Source organism: Sinocyclocheilus grahami, unplaced genomic scaffold (assembly GCF_001515645.1).
Source record: "Sinocyclocheilus grahami isolate Dianchi unplaced genomic scaffold, SAMN03320097.WGS_v1.1 scaffold384.1, whole genome shotgun sequence".
NCBI lineage: Eukaryota > Metazoa > Chordata > Actinopteri > Cypriniformes > Cyprinidae > Sinocyclocheilus > Sinocyclocheilus grahami.
This window is the reverse complement of record NW_015505563.1, coordinates 315,049-334,911: the sequence shown is the minus strand read 5'-3', so window position 1 is coordinate 334,911 and position 19,863 is coordinate 315,049. Positions and strand designations below refer to the sequence as shown.

General features: G+C 37.4%; 1 protein-coding gene across 1 annotated transcript; it reads left to right on the top strand.

Moving 5' to 3' along the window:
* The first annotated feature begins 2,650 nt into the window (after nt 1-2,650).
* On the top strand, nt 2,651-19,743 carry dnmt3ba (DNA (cytosine-5-)-methyltransferase 3 beta, duplicate a). Its single transcript, XM_016231177.1, has 26 exons — nt 2,651-2,726; nt 3,817-3,946; nt 4,044-4,189; nt 4,432-4,630; nt 6,050-7,779; nt 7,861-8,029; nt 8,940-9,008; nt 9,316-9,377; nt 11,232-11,363; nt 12,032-12,109; nt 12,250-12,399; nt 12,514-12,621; nt 12,737-12,866; nt 13,089-13,199; nt 13,389-13,433; nt 13,854-13,933; nt 14,039-14,151; nt 14,248-14,431; nt 14,841-14,925; nt 15,304-15,449; nt 15,804-15,894; nt 16,044-16,192; nt 16,499-16,584; nt 16,706-16,775; nt 17,017-17,135; nt 17,290-19,743. Exons 2-26 carry the CDS (start codon nt 3,823-3,825, stop codon nt 17,429-17,431), a joined length of 4,518 nt encoding a protein of 1,505 aa, XP_016086663.1. The 5' UTR covers nt 2,651-2,726; nt 3,817-3,822; the 3' UTR covers nt 17,432-19,743.
* The last annotated feature ends 120 nt before the right edge of the window (nt 19,744-19,863 follow it).

Below are 19,863 nucleotides of genomic sequence, written 5' to 3'. Positions count from 1 at the left end.
GTAAAGCTATCTGAATAGCGATCATCTCTGCTGCATATACTGATATATTATTAGAAGTTCTTTTTGCAGATTTATATTTGAGGAATATACATGGCAGCACTTGTACGCCAGGCCGGGCTATTTGAGGCCCGTGCAGCCGGTGGAGGGCTCTAATCAGAGCAAGTTTCTTATTCTCCTCACAACTGAGAAACTTATTTTTGATGTAGCCGAACAACTGGGCAGTGCGAGTGCAAGCTACAATGGTCTGAAAAAGTTTGGATATTTGTCCTTCCGTAGCCTAGACTACTTCATCTTTAAGTTTCTCAAGAGTGATCGGCGATGCGATCGCACATTTCACAAGATCCACTTCAGCTGTCACAAGCTGCGTACATGCTTAGTAGAGGACTTATGCCGTTTTTCTCACAACTGAATACTGCGTCACACGCCACACTCGAGGCCAACGCTTCAGCAATGACTCAGTCCACCACGCCTATGCTCATAATGTAATTCACACCTCAGCTGTAATCACAACAGATCTGCAAAACAGTTGTTTTCAAACAGGTTTCTCAAACTATTGGTTAGAAAGGCAGATAGCCTCGCCCCAAACTCAGTGTTGATTGTGTCAATATTGCTCTTTTAGACTGGTTGTAATGCTTAAGAGTACTGTTTTGACACTGCCACAAAACTTCATTGAAAAACTGGACAAGTAGCCTATGTCTCCCAGCTCAGTAGGGATAAGACACAATTGCACAAAACAGCTTCAAAATGTACTCATGAAAGAAAAAGTAAAAAAGGATGAAGATTGAGTGAAAGAAAGAAAGAGAGTGAGTAAGTGAAAGAAAAAAACAATTAATGGTCTGTTTGTCATGGGTGGAGGCTTACCTGTCCTGTTTGTCCAGCTGCTTTGCCTTTAAACAAATTAGGCCTACCCATGTTGAAACAAAAATACTATTGCGTTTTAAAGGGATTGTCTCCAAACCAAACTAAAGTCTCTGTCAAATTGGGTAAATCTGAACTACTTTTCTCACTTCTTTCTTTTAAAATTTACATAGTTTAAGTATTTACATGCTAATGTTTTTGTGTTAAAACAAAGGGGGGTTTTGCTTTTATCACTTCTGAAACATTTAGGCTATTTCTCTTCAAGCGCCCATATACTTTATTTACATATCTATTTTTATTATAAAAAGCAGTTAGCCCGAGATTGGCTTAACTGTCTCCTAGTATAGAGCGGAAACCACTAATCATGTGTTGATGTGTGGCTGAATGTGAACAGCTTGGTCGCAAACAGTGGACTACATTGATATTTACAAACCTACAGGGTCGCCTTGCTTTTGTTTAGCAAATATGGAACCAAATCGCGGTCTTGAAGTATACAAAACCACACATTCGCTACAATAGACTGCAGAAGAACCAATTCAAATTGCCCCGCCATTTTAGGTGGTGAAAAACAAGCCCCTTCCCTGAAGCTTTTTCTGGCGCCATATCAACACGCGTTCAACTCTCGGCGCGCCTCCCGCCATTTCAGTCTCACTAACCTCTCATTGTTTGATATTGGAGCCATTCGTGACGTTATTTAAACACTTTAACCATAAGCTTTATGTGTGTTTGACAATTAAAAAACAACGCAATTACTTGTATGTTTGATAACTGATGCTATACACAATAATCCAAAATTTACGAATGTAAATCCATTCAATTATTTAACTACCGTTTACCAACGTTTGTGTCTGTCACGTGGCTTTCGTTTGTGATAAGTCTGTGCAAGTTTGACAATTAAAAAACAACGCAATTACTTGTATGTTTGATAACGGATGCTATACACAATAATCCAAAATTTACGAATGTAAATCCATTCAATTATTTAACTACCGTTTACCAACGTTTGTGTCTGTCACGTGGCTTTCGTTTGTGATAAGTCTGTGCAATGTGCATCACTTCCCCTATTACTTGTATTGACAGTTCATTTAATAAGATTAAGTAAAAAGTTAATCATGTTCTGCGTTAAAAAGGAAGGTTGTCCAAATGAACATGCTACCCAAACACTCAAAAAGTACTTGTATAACTTTGTGTTACTTTTATTTATTTATCATTTCACGTATAATTTAATCGAAATGTTAAAAATAGGGTTTATGTGTTTTTAACAGAAAACAATGTATTTAACTGAAATGGATATTTCAAAACTGTGCATTAAAAAAATCGCGATTTCCCGTTCTTGGCATCAGAGTCACCGGGTTACGAATTAAACAACTGGCCACACGGCAGGTCAGTTCAAACTTATTTCACATCTGTATCTTGACGAGAAAATACCGTTGTCACCGAAAAACAACCACGTATAATTTAATCGAAATGTTAAAAATAGGGTTTATGTGTTTTTAACAGAAAACAATGTATTTAACTGAAATGGATATTTTAAAACTGCATTAAAAAAATCGCGATTTCCCGTTCTTGGCATCAGAGTCACCGGGTTATGAATTAAACAACTGGCCACACGGCAGGTCAGTTCAAACTTATTTCACATCTGTATCTTGACGAGAAAATACCGTTGTCACCGAAAAACAAGACGCTATTTCGTACGTGAGAAATCTTAGCTAGCTAGCCAATGCAGTATAGGACCTCCTACTTTGGATTGTACAGGCCAATCCTTGTAGCACAATGCATATGTTGGGGGAAGGAAGGCACTGGGGTAGATTGGGGATTACATTGTAGACTGGGGAGTAGCGAGGTATCGGTACCAAGGTACAAATAAGGTAGGACATATTTGATGTTTTTAAAAGCACGTTTCGATTTGTCATATTTTGTGAAGAGTTACGATTATACTGAAACAGAAACCATTCTTATGTTTCACGGTCCCATAGTTTAGCTGTATCTGAGCGACCATTACAGCTACACAAAGACACTAACAAAGGCAACCGGTCTTAATAAAATGAGAACACGGTTAAGGTTTATAAATGGAAAGGGGTTTACTAAATTGTCGTTATTAGCAAACATGTTTTTTGTGCTGCATGTTAGCCGATTACATCTGGGTTAGAGGACTAAAATCACGCAAATTAAATAACATTTCAATTTCGTTAGCCTTAATCCAATTGTTTTGAAAAGGTCCCAAAAGACGGTAAGGGTCACTGACAAAATTATAAAATAATCGCATGCTATACAATTCGATTATGTCACCCCCCCCCCCAATAAATCAACTGCTACATATCTAAATGCATGCCACCGGGTTGTTTCTTATACGTGTTTATTTCGTTACTTTCATTAGATTTCGTGCGCTCATTGTTTGAGGTCCATGGTGTATCAAACTGGTGTCACCGGTTAATCCTGTAGAAGTGAAAGCTACATTTAAGCGTGCGGTATTCGCGGCAAAAATTACCCCGCGAGATTTTCGTGTACTGGGGAGGAGTTGTTTAAATCTGCACACTGACGCAAGAGAGAGGCTGTAGTCTTTTTAGTTTTGAGGAAGTCCAACATTAACCAGATTAGGCTCAGTAGACTTCAGAATACAAATATTTATTAAATATTATGCCGTTTAGATTAACCTCAAAACGTATCTCACATGCAACATGATATAATTCATATGCTTCTGAGATTTTCACATTATACATCTCGTACATATCTAAGAGTAACTTAAATTACTTCAATTAAAACTAAAAGAGTCACATAAACAGTATGTAGCATAGTATATATAATGTCACATAAATATATGTATGTGTGCATAGTTCCCTAGTAACTGGTCTACTGTTGTTGTTTTTTCCCAAATGTGCAATGTAATTAATTACCTTTGTTTGTGATTTATTGCTTCTAATTGCTGTTTCACATGCATTGTTATTTTTCTTATGAAAGCATAAGATGGCTATGAATGTTAGTCTGGACCCCAATAACCCTGATGACAAGTGCAGTCGCTATGAAGTTTTGTCCTGGATCAATGAAACATTACAGACTAATTTTACTCAAGTGGAGCAATGTCGTTCAGGTACTGTTGAATTTTTTTGTTTGTTACTATCTACACATTGCCAACAGCTTTAAACTGAATTTACACAAGTCTTTCTTTTTTTTCTTTTTTTTAATAGGTGCATGTTTTTGCCAGTTTATGGACTTGCTCTTCCCAGGGTCCATCGACATGAGCAAAGTAAAGTTTGAGTCCCAAAAGAGGTCTGATTTTAAACAGAACTACAGTCTTCTGCAGACAGCTTTCCGAAAATCAGGCATAAAACAGGTCAGATTAACCTGAATCTATTCTTTTAATCTCATGAATCCTCTTGCATATAAAAATATAAATGTTGAAGTTGAAATGTGTAAGTTTGGTTATATTTCTTAGGATGTTGTTATTCTGTTTAGTCCAACAAGTGCTACAGAAACTACACTCTAGATATTTAAATGTGAATCTTGTATAATTTGAGATGTTTGTCAACTCTTCACAGTACTTTTTTTTTTCTCAATTTTTGATGCCTCTTTCAGCCAGTCCCTGTGAAGCAACTTCTCACAGGAAAGTTTAGACCCAATTTCACCTTTCTGAAATGGTTCAGGAAATTTTTCTTTGCCAATGAGAGACAAAGGAGAGAGTACAAACCAGTTGAAGCTCGTAATGGTCAGGATATTGTACAGGTAGATGAACCTGTTAAGTCTCCAAGATCCTGGAAAAATCCACGTGAATCTGGTGAGCCTCCATTTTTATCCATTCAGTTTTTATTTTTATTTTTTTATTTTTTTAGTATGGTGAATTTGACTTTTATTTGATTCATTTTCCCCACAATAAGGGAACATGTTCAAATATGCCCCAATACAATCCTGGAAAAATCCACGTGAATCTGGTGAGCCTCCATTTTTATCCATTCAGTTTTTATTTTTATTTTTTATTTTTTTAGTATGGTGAATTTGACTTTTATTTGATTCATTTTCCCCACAATAAGGGAACATGTTCAAATATGCCCCAATACATCATAGGGATGTATCGATTACCGGTTTGACGATAAATCATGATAAAATTCCCTACGGTTAGTATTACCGTTACATCTTTTAATTATCATTAAAACCGTATTAGATTACCGCGATTTGAACAACTCGCGATAAATAAATACTGTCCACCATAAAGCACAGTTTTCAGTAACAGTCTCACTTGCGTACAGCACGCAGAGTAGTTTAGTTTTGAGTGAAAACAGGGCGGAAAAGCTGGGAGGTTTTAAAAGAGTGCTAAGGTAATTATACAAATAAATATATGAATGAATTAATTATATGACTGTACCTCTGAAGGTTCTGACTGTCTTCAGAAATGATTCGATGGCATTTTGTTTTCATCTTCGCTCCATGTAAACCCTAAAGGAAGTGTTCTTAATCGTAATACTGCTTTGTCCACTGAGGTTACGGAAACAGCTCTAATTCAACTTTTCCATAAGCGCCACCTGCTGTCAGCGAGTGGATTTACAGAGACTTATATTTACATTCAGCCTGTGTGCAGTTTCTGTCTAGCCAAAAACGGACTGAATTTGCATGCCCTGCTGTAAATTTTGACCGGTTGATGAAAAACAAGCTTATGTGAATTCTACACATTTTAAACAATTCAGATAAGTTATCTAAAATTATTTATGGAGCAGATAACATACATAAAATCATTTATTAATCAATTGTCATTTTGACATATCTTTTCTTTATTTAAAGGCTGAAATGTGAGGTTTACCTTTTTATGAAACTTTTTCAAAGCTTTATTTGAACATTTACATTAGATATTTCAACATGCTATTAAACTGTTGTCATTTAAAATCCGAACATCATTGGTAATGTTATTGTTTTAGGGATTATGCAAACAAAAAGTCATTTTATTTGTTGTTTGTTTATTTTTAATTATAAAACTTGGTGAAGTGATTTATGTGTCGGTACTTTTTTAACATCGCCAGCACATTTTAACAATACCGAGATGATACTGATAACCGTGATCATTTTGGTCACTATAATAGTGAAAAGAAATGTTCATACCGTTACATCCCTAATACATCAATAGTACTGGGAAATCAGTTCATCATTGAAATAAATATAATATTCCATCACAACACTAATGTAACTTGTTTTCCATTTTATACAGGCAGAGTAAGAGACGAGTCTGACAAAGACATGGAATTGAATGGAAGGAGACAACCTGTGTCTTACGATTCTAAATGGGAAAGAAACTTCAAGTGGATCAGAGCCAGCCATATGGGAGACAACTGTGCTTACTGCACTTTGTGTGACTACAATATCATTCTACATGCAGGTTTTTTCGATCTGAAGCGACACCAACAGACTCAGAAGCATATGAAGCGTGAGATGGGAGGATTAAATTCATCTGGCAGAAAAAAGATTGAAAACTCTATTTCCTATAGTGAAACCATGCTTCTTTTCATTCAAAACCATTGCCTCTCCAGTTTACCCTCAAGGATCAACAAGGTCTCCCAACGTACTGCAAGCTACATCCTCGGCCTGAATTATCCAAATGATATTGTTTCTGCTTGTAAGATGAATCCCTATTGTATGTATATATATGGGCAGGTACTGCTTGATGCAGAAAGCAGAGAAAGAACCTCCTGCCATGTGGTGCTAGTGGGCTTTTTTGAGGAAAAGCGAGCAAGATATTGTATCCGTCTCCTTGATGTCTTTCAGGCTGAAGATGGTAGCTCTGTATCTGGATGTTTACTCAATGTCCTTCAAAAGTTTGAGCTTCCTGCTGGCAACATGGTAGCTTTCTACGTTAATGACCAGGAACAGACCTCAGGAAGTGTTGTGTCGCAGATTCAGGAGCTCAACCCACAGGTGATTGATCTCGGGGGACTTTACAGCGTACCTGACTCTGCCTGCAGTGCTGGCCTACAAGCTCACTCCAGTCAGGTTCAGGAACTTATAGCCAGCATCTATGAACACTTCTCAGCTTGTTCCACCAGCAACGACAACCTCAAGATGCTGTTTGCGGGCATTGAAGGAATAAAAGACACCAGCGCTCCCCTCTCACACAGTTGTGAGGAGTTTTGTGTGCTCGTTCAAAGGATGCTTGAAATGTGGAGTGATTTGGTATCATACTTCACTTCCTGTGATGAAAATAATGATAAAGCTAAGCAAATTTGTTCGCAGTTGGAGAATCCTAAAGTTAGGATCACCTTGATGTTTCTGGATCATGCTCTTGGACCACTCCGTGCCTTCAAGCAGCACCTGCAACAAAGCAAAGGCTCAGTTCGTGCCGATCTTGTCCAGATCCTTCGAGAAGCAAGTGGACTCCTACGTTCGTATGCCTCCAGCTTTCTTCGCCCTCAAGCGGTCATACGCTACCTGAAGGAACGAGACCCAGCCATCCTGGAGAACTCAACATTCTGCCTTCCTGCTACTGAGCTCAGTTTGGGTGGTGTGGTGGAAGACTTCATCTCTGCCAGAGAAGAAGAGCTAGCAGATTCCATTAATGTGTTTCATGATGAGTGTTTAGCTTTCTACAAAACTCTTACGACCTCCATCGCTGACAGTCTACCTCTGAGCGATAGTGTCCTGAGGGGCATTTCACAGCTCCTCAGCCCAGCCGGAAGATTGAAGGTCACAGGAAAGAGTATAGTTGACCTTGCTGTACAATTTGGCATCTGCTCTGAACCTGAGGATTCTGCTAAGCTCACGGATGAGTTCTTGGAGTACCAGCTTGTGGAGGATGAAGAAGACACACCTTCAACCCTTCCTCTGGAGCGATACTGGTGTAATGTGCTCAAGACTTTTCCACCAGAATCCATCTTCAAGAGACTTGTCCTCTGTTTTTTGATTTTGCCCTGTCCATCTCTTGAAGCAGAAAAGATCTTTGCACAGGTATGAAGTACATGCTATCTATCTATCGTTCTATCTTATTTAATATTGTCATGTGTTTAAAATGGGTTTACTTGCTCGCAGGCTGTTGAAAATGGAGATGTTGCTCATTGGGATGATAGTTCAGAGGAAAGTGACACAGATTTGACAAAAGAGCTGGATTCCAATGATGACTCTTCTCTAGACCACACTGAAGTCAAGATTTCACCTATCAGAAATGGGCAAATGAAAAAAAACAGAGGTAGCACATCAGGTAAGTTATCCTAAAGGCCTGCTTGCTTTTAAAAAAAAATTAAAATGGCAGCAGCAATCACTGGTAAAAAATTTGCACCAAAACGATTCACATTGACAATGACATATATCCTCAGCCTCCAACAATAGCAAACCTGAAAAAAACATCAACCTACACAGCAGAAAATGCTCACAGACCCTCTAATAAACATGTAACTTGTGGAATTTAGGGCGCCCAGGACTTTTTACTAGTCCATCTGAACACCAAATTGTGTTTTCAAGGAAAGGGCTGCTACGATGAGCACTTGTGAGGAAGAACTAAAAACTTTGACTAATTATTGGGCTTTGCAAGGTTAATTACATTCAGTTTCAAAGATATTCAAAGTTGCATTGCTGAGGAAAATGTTTGGATCAGATCAGATCATGTAAGAGCAGGCTGACAATAGCTTTCCCTTCTTTCATTGTGAGAAGCAGCTCATTGGTCACTGCCAAGACCATAAGAGGCTTCAATATTTTCATAATTTCTGGGTGTATTGATGATTTGATATATTGCTTATGCAAAGTGCCTATGTGGGTGGTTCTTTGCCAGAAAAAGCTGTAAAGTGATGCCGACTGCCAGATGTCTAGCTCTGCAAGACTAATATCTGGATTAAAGCGCATGAAGATGTAGAAATATCTTCTTCTGGCTTGCATGTTATTAACATGGGTGCTAAAGTGTTCTCCTCATAATACTATATTACTTTCCCAATTCATTGTCATGGATTAATTTAATTAAAGTGCTGTCATGTACTTTACATAGTAAGAACAATAAAATTTTCAAATTGTAATCTTTATTAATTTTTTTGCATTGCTGAATAGTGCAGATTAAGTTCTATCCAGTCAGATCCAGCAGAGGCTGGTTAGATTGATGTAAACAATGTGCTGTTTTCCAGAGATGGTTCAACACTCAGACACAGTGAAGCCGTGTGTGGTGCGACTGGAGAAGATCACCAGTCAGAGAGGTGTGAATGAAATGCTTAAAATGGGTTTAAGAGGTTCTAGAGCAGCTTCAGAATAATGCTTTATGATCTCAGTCGCTTCTGGTGGCAAATGTCTGTTGGTCTGAACTTTCTTCCTTTGCTTCCACCCTAAATGCTCAAGAAAGTTGATCCATTGCATTAAAAATTACAAATGTAAATGCTCTGTTTGTCTGGGCTCAAAGTAATGTTAAATGTTGCTATCTGTGCTCTTTGTTTATACACCTCAAAATAGATAAATTCATATTTGATTGTTCAATTTAACTATTTAAAACATGTTATTTTTCTACAGAAATGGACTTAAGGAGAGATGGAGCCGATGATGATATCTGGACTAGTAGTACGATACACGAGGTAATAAAAGCTGGAAAACAACTGTGGCCAAGAATTTTTTTTTTTTTATGTTTTTAGATTTGTTTTTAACCAAGGAATTCATTCCTGTTTGTCAATAGATACTGAGAAAATGCCAATAAAATGTTTATATACTAATACAACCATATATATATATTTCAGTGTATTCAGTGTTTAATTTAAAGGGGTCATATGACGTTGCTAAAAAGAACATTATTTGGTGTAATGCACTGCGTTTATGTGGTTTAAGGTAAAAAAAACACATTATTTTCCACATAATGTACATTATTGTTTCTCCTCTGTGCCCCGCCTTGAAGCACGTCGATTTTTACAAAGCTCATTGGTCTGAAAAGCGAGGTGTGCTCTGATTGGCCAGCTATCCAGTGCGTTATGATTGGCCGAATACCTCAAGTGTGTGACGGAAATGTTACACCCCATACCATATTGTGATGCTGTGTCCCGGCGCGACGAGGCAAAACCAGTAAACCCCATTATAAACGAGGCATTTGTTGCATCCAGTGGGGACATAATTACTGATTATAATGACTTATACTGTCTTTTTACGTGTTGCGTATCGCGCCGCGTAAACATAAAACCATGTCTGCATTTGTGATCGGAGAAACGACAAACAACAGGCACTATTCTACACTGCTCAAAACTCGCGTTTGAATCGTCAGTGGCAAATTCTTTAAATATGAAAACGTACTTACAGGCTGTGAGTCAGAAGCGCCAGACTGTCCTTTCAAAGTTGGAATTGCCCCACTTTATAGAAACAGACACCGGCATTGTAGGCTATACTCTCCCAGGAAACAGTCCTTGTCCTCCATAAAATGCGCTGCACACATCTGAATATTTGGGTTGAACTGTTCTGGAACAGTGTTGTAAATACAACTTAACCACTGATTTCTAGTTGTGTCCTCTTTTGGAAGACCAAACAAAGTAGTTTCGCTTTCACAACAAAACACAGCGTCTCCACGACATGGCGGCATCTGAAGCAACAATACTACAGCGAGAATCAAAGTTATGCCTTCTTTCTTTGCGTGAACATTTGGGCGGCGTTATACAAATATTCCCACATCGTGACATAGACATGTGGGGGCATGTTAGAACGAGCCGTTTTAGGTAGGCGTGGTTGACTCTTAAATTTTATAAAGAATATCTCTTTGGATTTGAGACTTTAGTCTTTGCAACTTTACAGATCTTCTTTATGCACCAAGAGCTTGTAACACTCCAAAGAGAAAGGAAAACTTGAAATCGCATCATATGACCCCCTTAATATATATATATATTTCTAATATGCTGATTTAGTGCTAAAGAAACATTTCTTATTATTAATAGTGAAAAACGGTTGTGCTGCTTTATATTTTTGTGATACTATTTTTTTCAGGATTCTTTGATAGAAAGCCTAAAATAACATAACTTATTTCAAATAGAAATCTTTTGTAACAATTCTTAATTTTTGGTCTATTTGATATGCCCTTGCTGAATAAAAGTAACAAATGGTTATTGGCAATACTTATAATCTGGCCTGGTCAACATATCAGTCTAACTAATTATAAGGTCAGGATTTTGGCAATGAATACTTTTGCTGAAAACTATTTCACATTGTATTGAGATGATGATGCAAACTAAGGCTGATTAGATCAAATAGTTATCACAGGAAAAAAATCACTGGCACACACACACGCACAAACACTGACAAACCAACCATATCATCACACTAACCTCTCTTGATTTAGCATCTTTCTTTCCTTTTCTACAAATCTGCAATCTGGCACCCTGATACTGATTACTTCAATGTAGGAGTCATGTGACTGCGTACGTGTGTAATTTGTGTGCATATGTATGGGTCTATAGGGCTCCGTTAGGGGAATTTATGGTTGGGAGAGCAGCTTACGGCAGAAACCACAGGAACGTACAGTCTTTCAGGCTGGTACAGGCACCTGGAGCAAACCGGTGAACCCAGACAAGGACAGCAAACCAGAGGTGGTATGTACCTGCCCAGGTCAAGATTCAGTGCTCTGTCTGGCTTATCGCAGGTGTAGAGGGTCTGCCTCAGTTTTGTCCCTTTCACGCTCTCTGTATTACATTGAGCTGTTTTCATAAGCGATGGATGCCGCTTTATGAATGTGTGCATGAGTCCTGTGGTTTCCTTTCCGGATGGTAGATTACTCTTTAGAGTCTTCATTTTCATCTGATGTTCCACCTGTAGCTATGTGTCCATGTCTGTTTTTCCTCTGTAATTGCATTGCTAACGTTCTGCATCTGCTTCTCCATGGTGTTTTTTATTATTATGCTGCTTTAGAGCAATATGTATTGTGATAAGTGCTTTACGAATAAATAAAGATTTATTGTTTGCCGTGTCATGCATGTTGTACTGATACACTAACATACATGATAAAAATGCTTGTGTAAAAAAAAAACATATTTTTGTGGTAATATTTACAAATGATTGAAGTTAATCACTTTAAGCTTCAACAAGACTTTCTCAGTAGTTAGCATTGTGAAAGCTAGCAAAGACATCAGCAGGAGACTTCATTAAAATTGGGTTTTATGTGTGTGTGGTTCCCACGTGAAATGTTTACTGTTTAATTCAAAAGCATTCACTTTAGATTTTGTATTCTTTCTTTGTGTATGTTTGTTTCTCACTAATGTAGGTTAAGAACAATGCTCGTTCATCTGCATCAAATTCGACACCAAGCCCCAGATCTGGAAAGCGAGAACAAGCGTACCACGTAAGTCTTAAAGGTTTCTAAACCTCTTTAATCTCACTGCAAACCTGACCGTTTGTGTATGTTTGTTTGTTTCTCACTAATCTAGGACATCCATGTTATGAATGTAGCAGTTAGTATTGACTGCCTGTCTCTCTCTGCAGGATGGAAAAGGTTATGCCATTGGAGAGCTTGTGTGGGGAAAAGTAAAGGGCTTCTCTTGGTGGCCTGGACTGGTGGTGGTGTGGAAGGGCAGGGTGCTTCCTGTGTCTATGAGGCGCGTGGAGTGGTTTGGAGATGGCATGTTTTCAGAGGTTAGGAGTTTTTACTTGCTTTCTTTGTCCTGATTCTCATCTGAGAGATACTTTCCCCCTTATTCTTCAAAGGATTCGTTTCATGTTAAAGCATGTTTCTCTTGTTGATCTTAGATTCATACAGAGGGACTGCTGCCTTTCGCTGCGTTTGCAAAGTGCTTTTGTAGTAAATCCTATGAAGGTCTGCCTACCTACAGGAATGCCATCTACCAAATCCTAGAGGTACAGTGGATAAGATACTTGACCGTTCTTTTGAAAACTAGGGTTGGCGATCAAGGACCAGTTCTTATTTTATTCTTATTTTAATATTGCATTATATTGTTGTGTCATTGTGTAGTTGGCAGCGGAGCGTTGTGGGAAGAATTTCCCCCCTTTGGAGAAGAAAGGGGAAGAGGCGAAGGCCATGCTGGATTGGGCATTTGGAGGCTTCCAGCCCATGGGTCCTGATGGATTTTTGCCTCCTGTGGGTATGTCAAAAAACTAAAAAATATCTGTAATTTAAAAAAAACAGTTGGTGATTTGACAGCAATTTTGAAGTTCATAATAACAGAGAGTACCAGAGTGACTCCACATTGATCCGGAAATTAGGTCTATACACAGACATGTCAAAAATAGCAAAAGCTCTTTAATGAAGAAAATCTTGATCTGGACTGATTAACAACAGTGCCCTCTGCTTTTCCATTTCACAGACAGCTCTACTAGTAAAACTGAGTCGGATTCTTCGGTGTGTGATTATCAGCCTCCAGCCAAGAGGAAGTATGTCAACAAGAACAGACAGTCAGCTCAGGATTACACCAGAGGTGAGATACATTAATCTGCGTAAAGGCCAGAGATTTGCCGTAATGATCATAAAACACTGAACTGTAGATTATTGTTTTAGGTTTTTACATATTTGATCATAAAACACTGAACTGTAGATTATTGTTTTAGGTTTTTACATATTTTTTTGTAAGAAAACATACCCCTATGCTTTGTTGTCCTCTTTTCAGATCAAATGGTCTATGAGGTAACCGTTAAAGGCAGAAACATTGAAGGTAAGTCACTTAAAATTCATAATTTGAGTTTATTAATGAAATTATTCTAGGGCTTAACAATAATTGAAATTCCTGTTTTTTTCCCTGCTGGGCCAATCAGAAAACCTGAAGATATTAGGAAATGTTAAAATTGTAGCCTGAAAGTCCCAGCCTGGAAAAATTAAGGACATTTATAAAAGGTCATGGTAAAATTGTGGAAATATGGTTATGCTTGGCTCTGAAATATTTAAATAATTTTTAAATAAAATGATAATGTAGAAAAAAAAATAGGAAAGGGCATGTAGATTCATTGTCATCACATGAAATCACACCTTTCATTTGATCATTTTACTTTTAGCAACTTATTTTTGCCGTAAGGACATTCTCATTGCTCAGTCATGTATTTTAATTCATTACAAGGTAATTATTCTCTTTCCCCAGATTTCTGCCTGTCCTGTGGAACTGCCAACATTGAAATTGTCCATCCTCTTTTTGTGGGAAGCCTTTGTTTTAAGTGCAAGGTCTGAATCGATTCTTGTGTCTTAAATCATCAAATTAATATGCTACTTACTATTTGGTGGCCAGAGTGTAATTTTTTTGAATGTGCTTGTTTTGTATTTGTGTAGGAGAACTTTACAGAAACACTGTACAGGTATGATGATGATGGCTATCAGTCATACTGCACTGTGTGCTGCGCCGGACAAGAGGTCATTCTCTGTGGAAATGCCAGCTGCTGCAGGTTTGAACTCAAACTTATGCAAACTTAAACCTTAATGTGATGTTAACCATCATAACAGGTTGTTTTACAGTCTTTCTTTTTTTCCCCACTGTTTAGGTGTTTCTGTAAAGAATGTTTGAATATGCTGGTGGGACCAGCGACGTTTGATAAGCTGAAGGAGGTTGACCCATGGAGCTGTTACATTTGCCTGCCCTCTAAGTGCTACGGCGTGCTCAAGCTCAGGCCTGACTGGAGTGTTCGTGTCCAGGAGTATTTCGCCAATAACAGTGCCTTTGAATTTGTGAGTGTCATTCTTATACTCCAATATATCTACCTGATCATATTCAGATTTTTTTAAAATATACACTACCATTTAAAAGTTTGGGTTTAATGGGACTTTTTTATTTATTTATGAAAGACGACTCTTCTGCTGATCAAATCTGCATTTATTTACTTATAAATACAATAAAAACAATATTATTGTTAAGTAATGCTATTGCATTTTTAAATAACCATTTTATGTTTGAATGTATTTCTGTTTTAATATTGAATGTATTCGGTTTGAATTCCTTTGTTAAAGCTGTATTTTCATCAGCAATTACTCCAGTTATCTGTGTCACATAATGCTTCAAAAATCATTATAAGATGCTGATTACGCAAGTATCGAAAAACCAGAATGATGTTTTAATATGTTTTTGTCCTTATTTTAGGAGCCACACCGAGTGTATCCTTCTATTCCAGCTCATAAGCGTCGTCCAATCAGAGTCCTCTCCCTGTTTGATGGGATTGCAACAGGTATGCTCATTTGTTTTGATTGAATATTAAGGGAATATTTCCAACACCCCACACCCCCCCCCATTTTTTTTTTCATGTTTCATGATGTCAGGAATCAGGATAGTTTTCAATAATTAATTTTTGTGTTCCCCAAAATAACATAAGTCATACAGGTGTGGAACAAGATGAGGTGGCGTAAATATTAAGAGAATTGTAATTGTTGGCAGAACTATTCATTTAAATCAGTTTGAATCAAAGGAAATACTGAAACAATGGCATTTATTATTTTGTCTTCATTTACCTTGAAGTTTGTGCAATAGCAGTGAATTATACCAGGGTGATTTTTGTTTTTTTCCCCCATACTTCCATACATATTTATTTATTTTTATTTTTTTGTAGGCTATCTGGTCTTAAGAGACTTGGGCTTTAAGGTGGAGCGCTACATTGCCTCTGAGATCTGTGAAGACTCCATTGCTGTTGGGATGATCAAACATGAGGGCCAGATTGAATATGTGAAAGATGTGCGCACCATCACAAGGAAACATGTACGTATTGAGCTTTTTCGCAAGAAATATTAATTTACTGCACAGACATTCTTCAAGTAGTATACAGATTTTAACAGTTAACTAGATTTAATGGCTAAACATTGCTATTTTATATACAGTCTTTCTAATATCTGTAAGAACCCTGTTGAAAAAAAAAACCCCAGCATATCCTGGTTAGGTATGTTTTGAAGCATGGCTGCTGGTTTGAGCTGGTTTAAGCTGATCCTGAGCAGGAGCAGCCATGCTTCAAAATATACCTAACCAGCATATGCTGGTTTTTTTCAACAGGGAACCAGGGCAAGTCACTGTGGAAAGAACATTTTTAAACTTCCCTTTTGTCATACCATTTTGTAGCTGGCCGAGTGGGGGCCATTTGACCTCCTGATTGGTGGAAGTCCATGTAATGACCTGTCCATGGTGAATCCAGCCAGAAAAGGTCTCTTTGGTAAGATATTTATAATTTTCTTGTACTTTATGCTACCTATTCAATCGAATTGTGAAGATTTAGGAAGATCTGAGCATGGTCTTTAATATTGGAAGAGATTTATGTAACGTTTCCAAAAGTAATATTTCAGAGTTCTCATGTTCTTTCAGAAGGCACAGGTCGACTGTTCTTTGAATATTACCGCATGTTAACCATGATGAGGCCGAGAGAGGATGACGATCGCCCCTTTTTCTGGCTCTTTGAGAATGTAGTAGCCATGAGTGCCCACGACAAGGCTGATATCTGTCGTTTCCTGGAGGTAAAAATACTTTCTCTTTATTTTTCCCACCAGGCTAGAGGTGCGGTCACATTAGCAGACATTTTGCAAACATTAGCACATCTCACACAAAACAGAAGTCACTTATCATTATTACACATTATGTTGAACCTGATGCAATCTTTGCATAGGAAAATCTTTTGCCAAAAGTGGCCAAACAATGCTAAATGTGAAAGCACCTTTATACATGATGTTTACCAATGGTGTTCCCATCTTACTCACATGAGCATGTTATTGTTGTCGTTGTTGTAGATGGTTATGAATTATCGTGCTTTTATCTATTTCCAGTGTAATCCTGTGATGATTGATGCTGTGAAAGTAAGCCCAGCCCACAGGGCTCGCTACTTCTGGGGAAATTTACCTGGAATGAACCGGTATAAATGCAGGGACACAAACAATCACACATATCTGTAAACATAAAGTGTAACTTCATGGACCTGTATGCATGTTCAGTAATAAATGTATGCACAGATTAATGTGAATTTGTGTTTATAGACCACTTGCGACTTCACTCACTGATAAAGTAGAACTGCAGGACTGCCTGGAGGTCGGACGAACTGCAATGGTAAACAGGTTTATTGTACCTTCTGACAGAAAAGTTGATATTTCAAAAAATGAAATAAAAGAATTGCACAAATATACATTTTGATTTGTAGTTTTAGTTTACAGCAGTCCTAGAAAATATACATGATTGTCAGGACTCTAGGCTCAACTAAGTTATATGGTAGAATGTCAAAAACAATTACATCTTATTTCTTCCTTAACAAAAATTATTTGACAAATACATTTTTTTACTGTATCATCAGTTCAACAAAGTTCGCACTATCACCACCAAGTCCAACTCCATCAAACAAGGGAAGATGGGGCCTCTGCCAGTCACCATGAATGGAAAAGAGGACTATCTTTGGTGCACTGAAATGGAGAGGTCAGATAAATTTATATTAACTAAATTTTACTCAGTTTTGCTATATCAGGTCTGCACTTTGCATGTAGTAATTCAGTGGGTTTGTTTAAAAAGCGGCATAATGTGGCTCTAAACAAAATTACTGACATTTTATTTATTTATGTATTTTTTTCAGAATATTTGGGTTTCCAAAGCATTATACAGATGTGAATAATATGGGGCGAGGACAGAGGCAGAAGGTGCTTGGGCGGTCCTGGAGCGTTCCCGTGATCCGACACCTCTTTGCCCCTCTAAAGGATTACTTTGCTTGCGAGTAAAGCCACCGTCTGGTCCAGGCAGCACTGGCACTGGAGGTCCAAATTAAGTCTCTCAGATGAATGAATTTGATTTTTTTTTTTCTCTCCCTGCAGATTCTGACCTCACAGAAAATTGTCAAATTGTAATGTTGCATTTGTTCTTAAGTTCAGAAAGCGTGTTATCCTGATGATTTATCCTTGGAATGCACAGCCACTTTTGGATTGGATTTTCTTAAGTACTGTCATTTTTAACTTGTGTACTTTTAAACTGATTTTAATGCTGTAGAGAGCCACACAATACTCCACCCACTACCTCAGTGCCATTCTTTGATTTGTTCATTGTCTGGAGGAATGCCGCTTTATGCCTATTTATAATTTAATAAGTTAATATTAGTTTGGTTTAGTTTATCAGTTTTAAATTTATGTCAGCTTTTTATATCACACTTTTACATTAAATCTTTTCCGTGTTTTAGGAATAAACATGTCCTGTTGTTAAATATTGCATTTCAGAATTTTTTAAATGATGGTAATGTTGTCATTCCACGGCACGTTTTATAATACAGGATGTTTGGCCATCATGACAACTGTACTAAGTCAGCATTTTTTAGGAGCATCTATTTAACTGAAATAAATGCTAATATAGATGACTTGGGTTTCAGTTAAACTGCGTTTTATTTATAGGAATACATGCAATCTTGTAGTGCTCCATGTATTTAGAAGCACAAATGTTGTCTGTGCCATTAAATTTTACTCAAAGCCTTGGGCTGATGATAGATTTGAGTTGACCGTAGCCTTCCAAAGCTTTACCATTTTTTTTTTTTTTAATTTTTACTTTTTTTAAGTTGTAATCTTTATCATTCTTAATCAATTTGAAGAGCAACACTGCAGTTTTAAGACAATTTTTTGCCTTGAGCTAGCATTTTAGTCCACACTATCATCATTTTACAAGAAACAGGTCATCAACCCTTAGGATTAAGTATTTCGTTTTTCATTTTGCCCCATTTGTTACCTGTACGCACTTCTGATTTTAAACTGTTGGCTGAAACTGGTCACTGCAGCATTCATTTGTGTTGTTTTTGGTGAGGATTTAGCATACTACAATATCTAAGTGAGAGTTAACTGAAGCCTTTTTGTAGAACATGATGCAATGTGATCAAGGGCTTAAACTCTGAATAAGTGCCTACAAACTGATAGGCTATTTTTTTATGTAGAAAAAATTGTGAACTGATTGTAATTGGCATGACTTCAGACTACTTTAAAGGGAATCATTTTGGTTACTTTGTCTAGTGCAAGTGTCTAAATGATATCTTACCTTTGAAATGTCTCCGATTACATTTCGTTATCAATTGTGGTCTACTGTCAGTGTGAAATTAGGTGCTTCAGAATGTGTGTATAAAATACTATGCGTTTTCTTTTTAGTTGTTTAGCATGTGTCTTTTTGTAGCATTATGTGGATCATGGTGATTTGTGGTTCGGACTGTCACAGGTCAAAGCTAGTGTGACCATACATCCTCTTTTTCCCGGACATATTCTGGCATGGATTTCTATCAATCGAATATATACTATACCTGCATGCTATCGGTCAGATTTCTTTTCAGTCGTTACCTTCAAGTATAAAAACAATAGGAAAACAAATCCATTTTAGGTCATTTAGAAATCCCCATCCAGGACATGTCTGGGGGGAAAAGAGGACATATGGTCACCCAAATCAAAGCTGTTTTCTAAAACTTGATACCAACTTATTCAAACTAAGCTTGATTAAACCAGTTTTAGTGAGGCATGGGCCAGCTTGAGGTGTGTGTGTGCTTTGGTGAAATATCATTAACTGGATTACATGTCTTGATGCCTTTTGGATGTCTATGTCTTGTAGCAAAGCTTTAGAAATTCCCAGTAAGAACTGTGTTGGTGCTGTGTTACATGTGATTTTTGTAAAATGATGGTTCATGTGTAATTTGGAGGTGCAGTATTGTGTTATAAAGAATAACTTCCTCAGGTCTTTTCAACACCAGCAGGCCTCATAGGACCGTGATCTTTAATGTCACATTTGATTATTTTTATTCAATTCTTTGTGAACAGAATATACTATATATTTGTACCCTTGAAATTGCCCTTAATACCTCTTCTTTTTTTCCTGTTGAATGGGTCATTCAAAACCCTGATGTGTTTTGGTGCTAAATGATATGCTAATGATGTATGTAGATCTAGAATGTTTTCCCTGAACTGATGATTGACAAGACTGGTTTTGTTTTAATCTTTTGATATTTGATATAGTCTGCTTACCTAGCTTTAATATTCCATGCTTGTACTAACATCAGTAAAGAAAAATTAATTGCACCAACCTTGTTTTATCTGTCTTTTTTTCAATTAATATGTTAATTTAAGTGTTTTATCAACCCACAAAACTAAACATTCAGTCCTTCAGACCAGTGTGTCAGATTAATGCTTGCTTTGAC